At 39.6% G+C, this 13,499-nt stretch overlaps 1 protein-coding gene across 4 annotated transcripts in view; it reads left to right on the forward strand.

Moving 5' to 3' along the window:
• The window catches only part of PPP2R3A (protein phosphatase 2 regulatory subunit B''alpha), a 159,495-nt gene that overhangs the window by 116,003 nt on the left and 29,993 nt on the right, over nt 1-13,499 (forward strand). Inside the window, exon 1 of one of the 4 annotated variants that reach the window (XM_075201535.1) lies at nt 11,529-11,620. The exons of 2 other annotated variants lie outside the window; for them this stretch is intronic. In XM_075201535.1, the coding sequence (XP_075057636.1) occupies nt 11,585-11,620 (36 nt within the window). In that variant the 5' untranslated portion in view covers nt 11,529-11,584. Of the gene's footprint in view, nt 1-11,528; nt 11,621-12,033; nt 12,459-13,499 lie in introns of those variants that run through there. One more of the 4 variants, XM_075201534.1, reaches the window with a different exon arrangement.

The following is a 13,499-nucleotide window of genomic DNA, read 5'->3' on the forward strand; positions in this document are numbered from 1 at the left end:
GCTTTGAGTATGACACAGTAATACATTAGACACATTTCAATACACCTTTACCCAGACATATTTCATTAGTACACCACTGTATACTTGAGGATCCTGCATGGTGGTAATTGGATGACGTGGATCTGTTTTACCTGGAGGAAAACCCATCTGCAGGAGGGATATGGGATGGCTCTATTGGTATCATTTTCCTGACATTCTCTTAATCCAGATAGGACGTTGCCGTCCTTCTAGCTTGAGACTAAATGTCTGGTGCACCCCAATATACTCTTACCAGCTTGCACATACCTTCTGTACCCAGCTGAGCCAGACCATTTGCTGCCTCCTCTCGGTCTGGGAGATACACTCTGGGAGCTACTGGTTTACCTTGTCCATCTCTCCAGGGTCCGCCAGACTCCTCACCACATCTCTTCACCTTCCAGACAGTTTATCCCTCAGGCAACACAAATCTTCCTATATTAACCAATATGCGTATGCGTGCGTGTGTGTGTGTGTTCACATTTTAAACTAAAACAATACAACGAAAAACAAAACAAAACAGATTTGTTAGCTGTCACATAAAACCCTGCTGTCTATTTGACAGATGTGTTCGCCCTGGTGTGACAGCCATGTATGGTTGTGTGTGTAAGTGTGGACTTTACTAGCAGTTACTTCAGTTGGTAACTGTGTCACTGTATATGTAGTGTCCTACTCATGTGCTGGTATTGCTATAAAAAGATTTCTCAGTCACCTCAACATCGCCCCCTAGACTAGAAAAATGCTGAAGGCCAATGTATATCAATCGATTTTCCCTATGCCAACTCACATGTCCTTCTCAGTACCTCACATTCAGCTACTTGACTAAGTGAGAAAGACAAAGGGGTCTACTTCTATAACACTTTCTTCAAATATAACAGTATCCAGTACATGTCTGTCTAACAGTGAAAAATATAAAACACGAAAATTCTACATTTTCTAGGGTTTCACATTATGTCGTATCTTGTGGTAAACATCCTACTCCAATGTTCTACACAGAGATGCATATCTGTATGCCTATCCTCTAGCATTCTTCTGTTCTCCCCACCCTTTGTGCATCCATATAAAGGCACATTTTTGTACAGGAGGCACGAACCTCAAAAACAAAATAAACAAAACAGATATGCAATCTATAAAACATGAATCGTATTTCCACAACAGAACCTTTCTGCTTAAAATCATCAGTTTCTATACGTATGAAAACAAAACCCCTGACTGTTTCTGTGACTCATGTCAATCTAGTGTGTGTATCCCTGAACTTGTCTTATGTAAAAAAAAAAAAAAAAAAATGTCTTAGCCCCGTTGATGAGACTGTCTGTCTGGTTTTTTTTTTCTACCAGAGCATAGAAAGAGAGAGAGAGAGACTAGCATGGATGTAAAGAATGAGGAATAAGAAAGCAATGAATAATAGGAATACCAAGATTTGAATACAAAGCTTTGAAAACAAACATACATGCAGAAAGGGAGATCTTTATAGCAAAGAATGACAGCTGGATTGGACTCTATGGGAAAATGGCTGTATTCCTTTAACTATGATCCCTCCCCCTACTTGACTAGGGGGTCTTAACCGTGCAATCCAGTGTCGTCCGTCATTTGTTCATTAAGAACTCGGTATCACATTGACTACATACCTTTTCAACGGACTTTCCTAACTTATGATAGAAAAATGTAAAAATTAACTGTTGATGACTCATCTGAGATACATAAAACAATATTTTTGGAGCAAAGTATGTACATACTTCATTGTTGGATAATGATTCTCAGCCAAACAAATTATCATGAGACACTGCAGCCTAAAACAAAGAGTGTTCCAATTGTCTATTGTTAATTAGTCTTTCAAGAGTAATTCTATTATTTCTCTATCTCACCCCTTTTAAACATGAAGTCTATATATCTTCTGTGTACCCTTATCTGTGGAGAAAGGACAAGATAGTTATCTCAAAACAGCAAACAAACTAAACATTCTCATTTTTTACCATCGGCCAGCGATTTAGGAAAGCAAACATGTGACAACATAAAACAAACAAACAAAATCAACAAAGATAACCTTTTAAATAAGTTTCTTTCTACACTTTGCACATTAATACTTACCACCGAGTATTATTTGCCTTGCCTGGTCTTAATTTCTTAGCTTTGGCTCTAATATTTTCTTTGCAATCTTTCCTCAAATGTCCCTTCTTAAGACAGTTAAAACACTTTAAAGATTTCTGTTTCTTTCGTCCCTTATAGTGGTTTTTATAATTCTGAGGTTGTGAATGTAATTTTTCTAACGCCTGGATACCCAACATCATTAACCTATCATTCTGTGCTTTTTCCTTTTTACATCTATTTTTATCATGTTCTATGGCATGTTCTCTTATATCATTTACCGTGAGACCTCTCCAATTAGGAAAAGAGGTTTGTATCCAGATCCTTAGATCCTCCCGGAGGCCGTCCATTAGTACTGCAACAGCTACCTCCCTGTAATGTGGATTAACCCTTATATCTGATATCCCTGTGTACTTAATCAAGGCCGCTATAGCCCTAGAAAAATAATCAGTTGTAATCTCATTACCTTTTTGTTTGATGGTTAATATTTTGTCCCATTCCATTGTCACTGGAAAATATATGGCTAATTTTGTGATTATACATCCAATATTATCCTGATTGTCATTTTCAGTTAAGGGTTTATCCTTCTCCAACCTACAATCCTTAATGAACTTTTGTATATCACTATCGAGAGGTAGACAAGCTTTAAACAACACTCGCCAATCTTTATTAGTAGGCTCATGTGCATTACCTAAATGTCTAATAAATTTTTGACACTTGGCCAAATCTTTTCTAGGATCAGGGAAATCAGACATAATTGTAAATAGTTCCGCCTTAGTCCATGGAAAATACATTGCTACCTGTTTCATGGGAACTACACCATCTCTGTCCGCTTTCCCATTGGGAACTGCTGTTGTGCGGACAGGATATAAGCCTACCAAATCACTATGCTCTGAACTAGTTGCTGGAATCGCTGTTGCAGTACAATGAATGTCTCCCCCTTTGATAACCTTTACATTATTCTCACCAATTTCAGCTACTGCCCCTGCTGGTGGAACCATTCCCTTTCCTTGTCCGTGTATGTTACTGGCATGGGCAATGGCTGAAATGACTGTGGGTACATCTTCTTCCTTTAAAACATTACTTAAGACATCATACAACTTACTAGTTACAGTTTTTACATTTTTGGTATTGACTGTACTATCCGCCCCGACCAAATTTGTCGGGGGCGTGTTTGCGCTCAGTTCGCCACGCTTTGCAATGCACACTTCCGGAATGCTTGTTTCCCGTACCCTTACTTCCGCTGAGCATGCGCTTCCTTGCCACGTGTACCCTTCTTGTTGCCACAATTTTAAACAGTCATCATGTTCAATTCTCGTTTTTGTTGATTTAATCAACCTTACTTTATCTCTAACATTATTTAACACCTCTGAGTCAAGACTACCTATGTTTGGGAAAGGTTTCACACACTCCCGGGTCATCTTGACCCATGTGTCGCAGTATGCCGTTGCATACGCACCGTATTTATTATACATAACATACTTCGCCGAACCAACCGGCCATTCATTAGGCAGCACAACATGAACTATCTCTAGCGTTTGCTTCGTATCCATTGTAAAAACAACCTATTTCTCAACGCTACGCAAAACAGAACCTACTAGAGATTTTTATCCGTGGACAGTTTCAACAGGTACGTCCCCTTAAAAATATCAATGCCTTTCCTAGTTTGAGTACTTTACCACTGTTAGCAACCGATATCAATCAAGAATATCAGTGGTTGCAGCGTATTTCCTCCCACATCTCCCAAGTCGCAATCACAGCTGTACTAAATCAACCATGCGGTCCGATCGCACCGCTTACGGATACGAACTATCAGTAAGCTTTGCGATTAATATTTGGGAATGCCGCGAAAACCTGTTATTTTCGCTTTGAGTATGCCATGCATACTCTGTGGTGTCTCTTTATCACCTGCTCTTATTAGAACAGAACACCACTCACACAAAGGTTTCTTTATATCCTGCTCAGCCCTAGAACAGAACCTTTGTTGTCAGGTCACCTTTTTTTACCATGCCCTTCAGACACACCTGAACCAAAGCGCTATCAATTTTAAATAGTTCCACACTGCCCTCCCAATACTTAATCAAGGCCCTGCCATGCGGTCCAACCGCACTGCTCAGAGATACTAGTTATCTGTGAACATTGTGATTAGTATTAGGCACACGTGTAAAAACCTATAGTTGCCTATAGTTACCAGTATACTTTTGCCTTTATGTATAAATAACATTCACATACACACACATAACCTTTGTTTTCTGTACAGAAAATAAATTTCCCAAACAATGGCACTATCCTTTCAGAGATTTTACTAAGTGATTACACTATGCATAGATAACAGACTATGATCATGACTGTTTACACATGTGGCAACAATACCGGAAGTACACATACTCAATGCAGGAAATACACATACTCTATGCAATGCTATACCCTTTAAAACGCAAAACGACAATAAAAAGAAACATTTTTCTTTCTTGTCCCTAGATTCAAATTAGCGTTCCTTCAGTCTATGCAACAACGGACATTCGGTTTCGCAACACAAAGTGAACCACAGGTCTTAAACACATTGCGTTCTTTCCTGTTATGCGACGCGTCCGCCAATCCACCCTTTGTTGAGAAACCGAATATCGTAAGCGTTGCATACCTGCCGGTAACGTAACTCACCTTCGAGCCCCCAAATTATTAAAGTAATTCTATCGTCTTCAAATAAGCATTGCCCAATCAATTGTATGTGTTTCCAAAGCACAAAGTGATTTATTTTAGCAGATGTAAATAGTCAGCAATTCAATACATTATTATATTATGATACAGTACAATACAGCCAATACCAAAAGTTACATACATACCGCGCTCTTATCGCATTGCACTCGCTGCGCTAACCACGGGCACCCCTGGACAGTGATTCACCTTTTGAATACTGTGATCAGTGAAGTCTGAGAGCCAGGGGGAGTGCAGCTATGATTATATACAGTACAGTGTCACACAGTGAACAATAGAGATGACGTAGATTGTTTCTATAGGTCCAGACGTTGGGTGGGTCCAGGGTAAACAGGTCATAGGCTGATTCAATCTAAGGAATCCAAAGGTGGGGGTCGTCTCTCCAGGGGGTCTGCTCCTTTCATAGCCAGCATCATACAAAGGTGTACTGCCTAATATCAATAACTAAAGTATGCAATGTGCGATCTCTTCGCCGACTGCACCGGACAGCTGCTGATGAATAGGGGATCAATATGATATCAGGCATGACACCTTTCCTATAACCTAAACCTTTAATAACACTAAAATGTACATATAATCATATTATATAAACTAATAATAAACCAAATACTATCTGCTCATAAATTACAGTGTAACGGAACCAATATGAATATGAATTATATAGATAACTAAATGTTGTAATGCGAGTGTGTGCGTGCGTATTTTACCGTGCGATCGCACCATGCCACGTGTTACGTGGCGTATGGATCGCAATCGCACGGCAAAAGAATATTAACCAATATACTTTCGTTCATCCAATTATACGACTTCGACATCTTGGAAAATGAGCTGTTCCTTCCTTCAGATTTACAGCCCTTTAATTTGACACTAACAGCATTTGGTGTGTTTGACGAAGTGCAGTGGTTGACATCTTCACTAGTGGGGACTCTGCATACTCTCCTTGGGTTACTTAGGGGACACTTGGCTAATTTCACATATTAGGTCTGTTTCAATTATGGGTTCTTTCAAGTCGAAATTGATTATCTGATTTAGAGAGAAAAAGAATGAAAAATATAAAAATGTGTTTGTATGTATAATATTTATAATATATTGTTCCCTCCCTTTATAACACCATCCTCACTTACCACAAGATAACTTTTGGAAGTTTGACCACGTTGGTGATAGAAAGGTCTATTACTTTGATTTTCTTGCTGAATAGAAACACAAAGATCTCTCCTACAGTGCCTCTAGTGTCTGTCATAGGCTTCGGATGTTACTGACAAATGAAGTTAAAAAATCTCTGCAGATGATTGAAGTAGACACAAACATAAAGCACCCACACACATTTACCAAACTCTGGTACCCATTTGGTGTCCCTATTAACGTTTAAAGCTGTAGAATAAGATTTGAGGTACAACCGGTTTCAATTATGTGTCCGTATTTTAAATGTATAATTTCCATAATTTAAAGACATTTTCCTTCCAAAATAAAGACCTGTCAGATGTTAAAAATATAAAATTCCCTTTTGATACAATAATGAAGAAAACGTTATTCTTGGCTATACTAAAGCAGTGTAAAATTTTGACAAGTGGTGTGTCTTTCTATAGTGCAAAATACACAAATACCCCTGGTAACGAAACAGTTAATGCCATCCTGGTAAAAGTAGTTTCTAGTATTGCTGCAAGAATCTGTCTGCCGTTTGTTTTCCTGTCTCTTTCCAGCATTGAAAAACAAATCTGACATGTTAATGGGTAAAGCTTTATGTTTCCATATTTTTAGCCCATTATATCATTGTTGATCACTTCAGAGCTTATAATTGCACTTTATAATTTTGGTGATAAAACACACGTATGACTTGTGACTGGTAGTTTGATGCCACACTTAAATAATATAATAAAAATAACATTAAATCTCTGTAAACCTTAACGCAAACAACAATGCTGTTGACCATATCCTTTGCTTGAATATGATTTAGAGAGAGCGGATAGAGGACTGCATGAAACATATTTTATTTGCCTAGACCTTCAATATTCAATACATTATATCAATAATAACAATATTTTGTGGGTTCACTTAAAACAGCTCTGACCCGTCGGGGACTCCACAAGGCCTCTGAAGGTGTTCTGTGGTATCTGGCACTAAGACATTAGCAGCAGTAAGTTGTGAGGTCGGTCCTCCATGGCTCGGACTTGTGTTTCAAGCACATCCCACTCAATGTGATTGAGATCTGGAGAATTTGGAGGCCAAGCAACACCTTGAACTATTTGTCATGTTCCTCAAACTACTCCTGAACTTTTTTTTGCTGTGTGGCAGGGTGTATTATCCTGCTGAAAGAGGCCACTGCCATCAGGGCATACAGTTTCCATGAAGGGGTGTTCTTGGTCTGCAACAATGTTTAGGTAGGTGGTATGTTGGTTCCTTTCAGGATAACCCCACCCTTTCAAGCACCTGCTATAGCCTATAAATTGATTGAGCAACCTCCACTTCTTTACGTGTCAAAGTAACATCCACATGAAAGCCAGAACCCAAGCATTCCCAGCAGAACATTGCCCAGAACATCACACTGACTCTGCTGGCTTGCCTTCTTCCCATAGTGCATCCTGGTGCCATCTCCTCCCCAGGGAAACGAAGCACACGCACCCAGCTGTCCACATGATGTAAAAGAAAACGTGTTTCATCAGACCAGGCCATCTTCTTCCATTGCTCCATTCTGGTGCTCACAATCCTGCTGTAGGCACTTTCGTAGGTGAACAGGGGTCAGCATGGGCACTCTAACTGGTCTGTGGCTATGCAGCCCCATACAAAGCAAGTTAGCTGCGTTATGCTGTGTGTTCTGACACGTTTCTATCATAGCCAGTATTAACTTTTTCAGGAATTTTTTGCACCAGTAGCTCTTCTGGGGATTGGACCAGAACTAGCCTTCGCTCCCCATAAACATAATGAGCCTTGGGTGCCCGTGACCCTGTTGTCGATTCACTGGTTGTCTTTCCTTGGACCAATTTTGGTAGATACTAACCACTGCATACCGGGAACACCCCACAAGACTTGCCAATTTGGAGATGCCCTTACCCAGTTGTCTATCCGTCACAATTTGTCCCTTGTCAAAGCCACTCAGATCGTTATACTTACCCATTTTCCTGCTTCCACCACATTAACTGATTGTTCTCCTGCTGCCTAATATATCCCACCCCTTGACAGATGCCATTGTAACAAGATAATCAATTTTACTCACTTCACTTGCAGTGGCTTTAATGTTGTTGCTGATCAGTTTCTCCAAAAATTCTCCAAATGGAATAGGAGCAAGCAATGAATTTACCCAACCCTATTGCCCAAACCACTGCCAATAACAATTTTAATAATCCCACATCTATCTGAAGGCTTGTTAATATGTAACTTTGCAAAGGGTTCCCAATAAACATAGTTTAGTTTTTTTTTAACATGAGAGGAGATACATTTTTGACAAAGGTACGAAGATACAGATAATACAAAGATTGTTTTTATATATGTGCTTTTTATACAGAGATGAGTGACATAGTTTCTTTGTACATCAAGAAGATGGATAGCCTATACAAATAATGGGAATAGTGTTTTGAATGTAGGTGGGATAACAGCACTGCTAACACAATAAGAGGGAGTGACAGGCTTGTGACCTAGTGTGATGTTGCTTCTGGCATTTTAGCTCGTATAGTTTCTTATTTGTAGTCCTTGAAATTGGATGTAGTTAATTTGGGGGTGTAATCGGAAGTCCTGAAGGCCTAAGCAGACAGAGGATGTTCATTTGAAACATAGTCAAGCCGGGAGCATATGAAAAAGTGGCAGTGGTACTTCATTCTTTCAGCATTTTTGTTGGTAGGTGTGTGTTGGGAACATGCTTTACTATTCCTAGTGCCCAGTATGATATCTCTGGTAGGCTGAAGTCCGTAACCCACTTACAGTTATAGTGGTCAAATGTCACCCACTCTCAACTCATCTGAAACTTGAAGGACTGTGTCTGTACTCAATGCACACAAGCAACTTTTACTGTGGTCCCCTCTTTTAGATCAGTGGTAGTCAACCGGGTCCCTGCCACCCACAAGTGGGATGGGGGTTTTTTAGCAATATTCCACATTGCTAAGTGTTAGAACAGGAGTGCTACGCACCGTTTCCATGGCAGCCCGATCCCCGGTGGTCTGGTGGTAGGAGAAAGTGGGTCAGGACTCCAGTGTCCAAAATGCGCTACTGTGCATGCTCCAGAGACCGGACGTTTGGCTTTCACATTGCGTCTTGCATTAGTGGCTGCTGCTCCTTAGGACGGGGTTTTACTTAACTTTAACTGGAGGTACCAAATAAGTATATTTTGCTTAATACTTATGCTTAATATAAGTAGAAGCGAGCTTGTTTACCACAATAAGAAGTGTATCCTGCACAGATGTGTAGTGTCACAGAGTGTCATAGTAACCTGTATAAGCAAGACTGTAGTGTTTGACTTTTTCAAATAGTCTTTTGCAATTTACTTTTGAGTTCCATCTCTCAACTTTAAACCTAGTAGCCACCTCAATTAATTCAAATTGGTTATGGACAAATGATTTAAAGATATTTTGAAATTGAAGGTGTATGACTGGATGATCATTTTACTACAAATTTTGGTGAGGTTGTTATAACTTGCCAATATGAACTTTTAGAACTAAATATGATGAAGAGGGCAAATATAATTTCGAGAGTGGTGGATACCAAAGACACTGGCAAAATAAAAAATACAAGCATTATATCCAAATATGTGGAAAATGTTATTTAATTTAGTGATAGCTTTCCCTACTTCATATCTTGTAGAATCAGGCTTTGGGTGCTGTTAATCACATTATGACCAAGCAGAGAAACCGTCTGAATATCCCTGAAAGAGGAGACCTCTGTTTGTTCCTTACACAAATCGAACCAGATGTCAACTATTTAATCTCGCAACATCAGCCTCGAGGATCTCATGAATCACTAGTTATTAGTAATTTCAATAAACTTTATTGTTTTCACGTTGAACGTTTTTTTTTTTTCAATTTAAGCAGCTACCGCACTAGTAGGCGTTGCATCGATTGAGACGCAGAAATTCATTACATTTAAATTATGTATAAACATACATAAAGTATAAATAAAACAATAAATTTAAGTACATAATTTTCTTTACAAACCCTCCCCTCTATAAATTACTTCGCACTTGCGCTATATTGAGTTACTGCGGCACCAGTGAGCGGTAAGGGAATTTTACCATCAACAAAGATACAGAAGTGGCCGGTAGGTAGTAAAAGGTTGAAGGCCCCTGTTTTAGATTATGAAAGCTACTTTATAATGAAATTCCTCTGCTCCTGAGAATGCTTCTGGTAATGTCTGCATTGGGCTTCTTTGAACTTGGGGACCCCTGGTGCCCTCTCGTTACTTGTTCTATGGTCTGACAGCAGAGTTCAGAATTTCATTAATGGAAAACGGAAACCTCTTCAAAGCCCTAGCAAGGACAAGACTGGCAAAATGACAGGTGCGGCCTATATTTAGGATGCTTCAATTTTTTTTTAACTACTCAGCACGGAATTCTTATTGCTGTCCACAAGACTTGCATTATCACTGTTGCCCACAGGCCTGTTTTCAGCACTGTGCCCACAAGTAACATGAGGCCGGTCTCTGTCAACAATTGAAAACATTAAAGGATGATTGAAATGGAAGAGTTACAACAGAATGTCTTGTACACAGGGTGTTCTCCAAGGCAACATATTGTGTATAGATGTGCAGCATGTTACTTTTCTTCTGCTGCCTCCACTTTATTTTTATTTATTTAGAGTGCAGAATATCTGACTATATATATATATATATATATATATATATAATGTATGTATACACATACACACACTGCACAAGTGGTTTTAAAGTAACTGATTTCTACTACTTGCTTTTTTCTTACATCAGTTGTGTTTATTAAGTTTTGTCAAGTATAGGGGGGTACAAAAAGTAAAAAGAGAAGAGGGGGTTAAAACAAAGCAAAGGGAGACAGTGGGGTACATAGTAGGGTAGGAACACAAAAACAATGCACAGTCAGCACTTCACATGTTACATATATACAGCAGTAACAATCTACTTGGCGTGTCCTTGATGAGGACGAATGACCGCGGGCTCCTCTTGGGTAGGTTGCGGAGACAACACAAGAGTGGGAGCTGTGTGGGGAGCTGCAGGACAAGAACCGGTCGATGTAGAGCCCTCACCTTCTGTCACATATGTGCCAATTACACCACTTCATCAGTGTTTGCTTTTCCCTTTTTAGTAGCTATATATTGAGGTAGAACCTGGACAGTTACTGTTAGGTGAAAGTGTCTAATGTTCATGTTTTTTCTAGGTCCACATTTGTGTTCTTATTACATGCTTACCATTCAGGTACTAATGATCATTGTCGAGCCATTGAGGTACACTAGGAAGTTGTAAGGTATGAAAGCAGACTGAAAAATAATACTCTGACCACTGGCCATATGTTGTAAATAATTAAAAAGGTTCCTTTTCCTGCTATCTGCTGCTGTATTTTTGTTATCTGGGTACTAAATATGAGTTTCCATTCCAATAAAAATATATATCACAGCCTCTGTGAAGGTTCTCAGCAGGAAGTTCCCATGTTAGGAAGGCGGTGCTTCTTCTGAGCCAGTAGTTTGTGCAACAGGCTTGCAGTATTGCTCTGCAGAAATGTTCTGTTTGGAGTTACGGACAGGGGCAGTGTCAGCAATGTCAACGCAGTTTAACTGACTGAAATTCCAGCCTTTTGATCTGTATCAGGTTCCAATAGGACATGGCGTGGAGATGTGGGCGAGCGCATCGACTGCCGGTAATGAAGTGGGAAGGTGTTTAGCACTCTATTAAGCTGTAGCGGAATATGATGGTAGCACTTTATTTTGATGCTCTATATATGCAAATTTTGATTTGGTGATTTATTGATCATTTAAGACTATGCCAGAGCTTGGTCACATTGCATACATACTACATTGACCTTTCACCTCTCTGGTACGTTGTTACTCTTGTAGGACTGACCTTTCAAATCATTGAGGCTTATAAAGTAAACACAACCAGGGAAGACTCTTTATATTAAGTACATTGCTCTGGAGTGTCTAAGTTTAGCAACAGCCGGCAGCCTCTGGGTGCTTCCTTTCCCAGAATCCTTCCTCTGGACTCCCACTCCCCCCACTGCCCCCACCATCCCAGGCCAGCACTGGCTGTCTGTCACACAGCAACACCATTCCGAGGTCATGTTTCTCAGCTGCTCAGTGTTGGAAGACTTCAGTAAAAGATAGTTTTGTTTTTGCTGAGAATTTGGTTTTGTCAAGACAAGGCAAACGTGGGGCTCTGTGTGACTGTACAATGCTGGCATCGTGGAGCCGAGCGCTGGCCTTAGATATCAAGTCTCAGGCAATCTCCTTGCTGCAGGGAGTTTAAGCAAAACAGACCACCAAATTCTTTGAACGCTTGTTCCCTACTCCTTTAAAACACCCAAATTCCAAACGTCAGACGCAGTTCTTAAGAGCTGGTCCTCCAAGATGATGATAAAAGACACGTCGCTGAGACGGGACCCCGATTTAAGGGGTGAATTGGCCTTTCTGGCAAGGGGCTGTGATTTTGTGCTCCCATCCAGATTTAAAAAGAGGATCAAGTCTTTTCAGCAAGCTCAGGTTTGGAAGTTATTTTCTTTAAGAAAACTGAAAAAAGGTTTAGGGTATCTATTGGCTCATGGCAAAGATTTCTCATGCCAAAGTTTGTAGCAAGTAGTTCTTAGAAATTATTATTCTTGTTACTACTATTGGTTGTGAAACATAATGTTGAGCATAAACTAGTGAAAGAAAAGGAAACTGTGGTATTCTAAGCCCTTACATTACAGTAGAACTTAGCATATGTGAGAATTCTGAGGGAAGAACAAGGAAAGATTTAAAGAGATGTAATTAATAATGACTTGTACAACGGACTAGAACTTCTCAACAGCACTTCATCATAAGGTGTACATTGTGGGAGGAGCTGGCAAAGGTACATATGGGCGATGTGATTGGAGAAGTTGGAAGCTCGTATAACGGGGACAGTTACAATGTCTTGCTGTACATGATGTAGTAATGGAGATATTCACTGGGTACCACTGCAGAATACTTTATTCATTATTTAGTAGCGGGGTTATAAGCTCTAGTCTGTCTTTATCTCATATGTCTGAACTATTTTAAGTTCAAGATCTAATCCGTATCAAGAGTAAGTTTCCTTAATTACAAAAATGGTTGTTGTTCATCTGTTGATTTTCAGAATCCCTAGTTCGGCAATGATCTTTCACAGACTAAGGAAAAGGAATTTTGATATCTGTTTTGTGTTTTTACCAGTTATCAAGATAAAATAGAGAATAAGGGAAGTTATACAGCACAGCCATTCATTAAAAGTATTATGACTTTTATTTCGAATTGTGCTCATACAACTTAAGGCAATTCATTTTAGCTTCTCCTGAGGACAAAGTTTGAGCTACACCACATGTCCCTGGTAAAAATAGGTATCTGAGATTAAAATTGATGTAGCTTGAGCTGCTATTTGTAGGTGGAATGTATCGTTGGGCAGAATTGCTGTGTATCTCTTGCTATGTCTCTTCAGTTCAGCGGGCTGTATTCTTATTGTGTCATAGGCAAGATTTCTGGACTCTTCTGAAACAGATAATGTAATACAATAACTAGTCAAATCATAAA

Source organism: Mixophyes fleayi, chromosome 3, assembly GCF_038048845.1.
Source record: "Mixophyes fleayi isolate aMixFle1 chromosome 3, aMixFle1.hap1, whole genome shotgun sequence".
In the NCBI taxonomy this organism is placed as follows: domain Eukaryota; kingdom Metazoa; phylum Chordata; class Amphibia; order Anura; family Limnodynastidae; genus Mixophyes; species Mixophyes fleayi.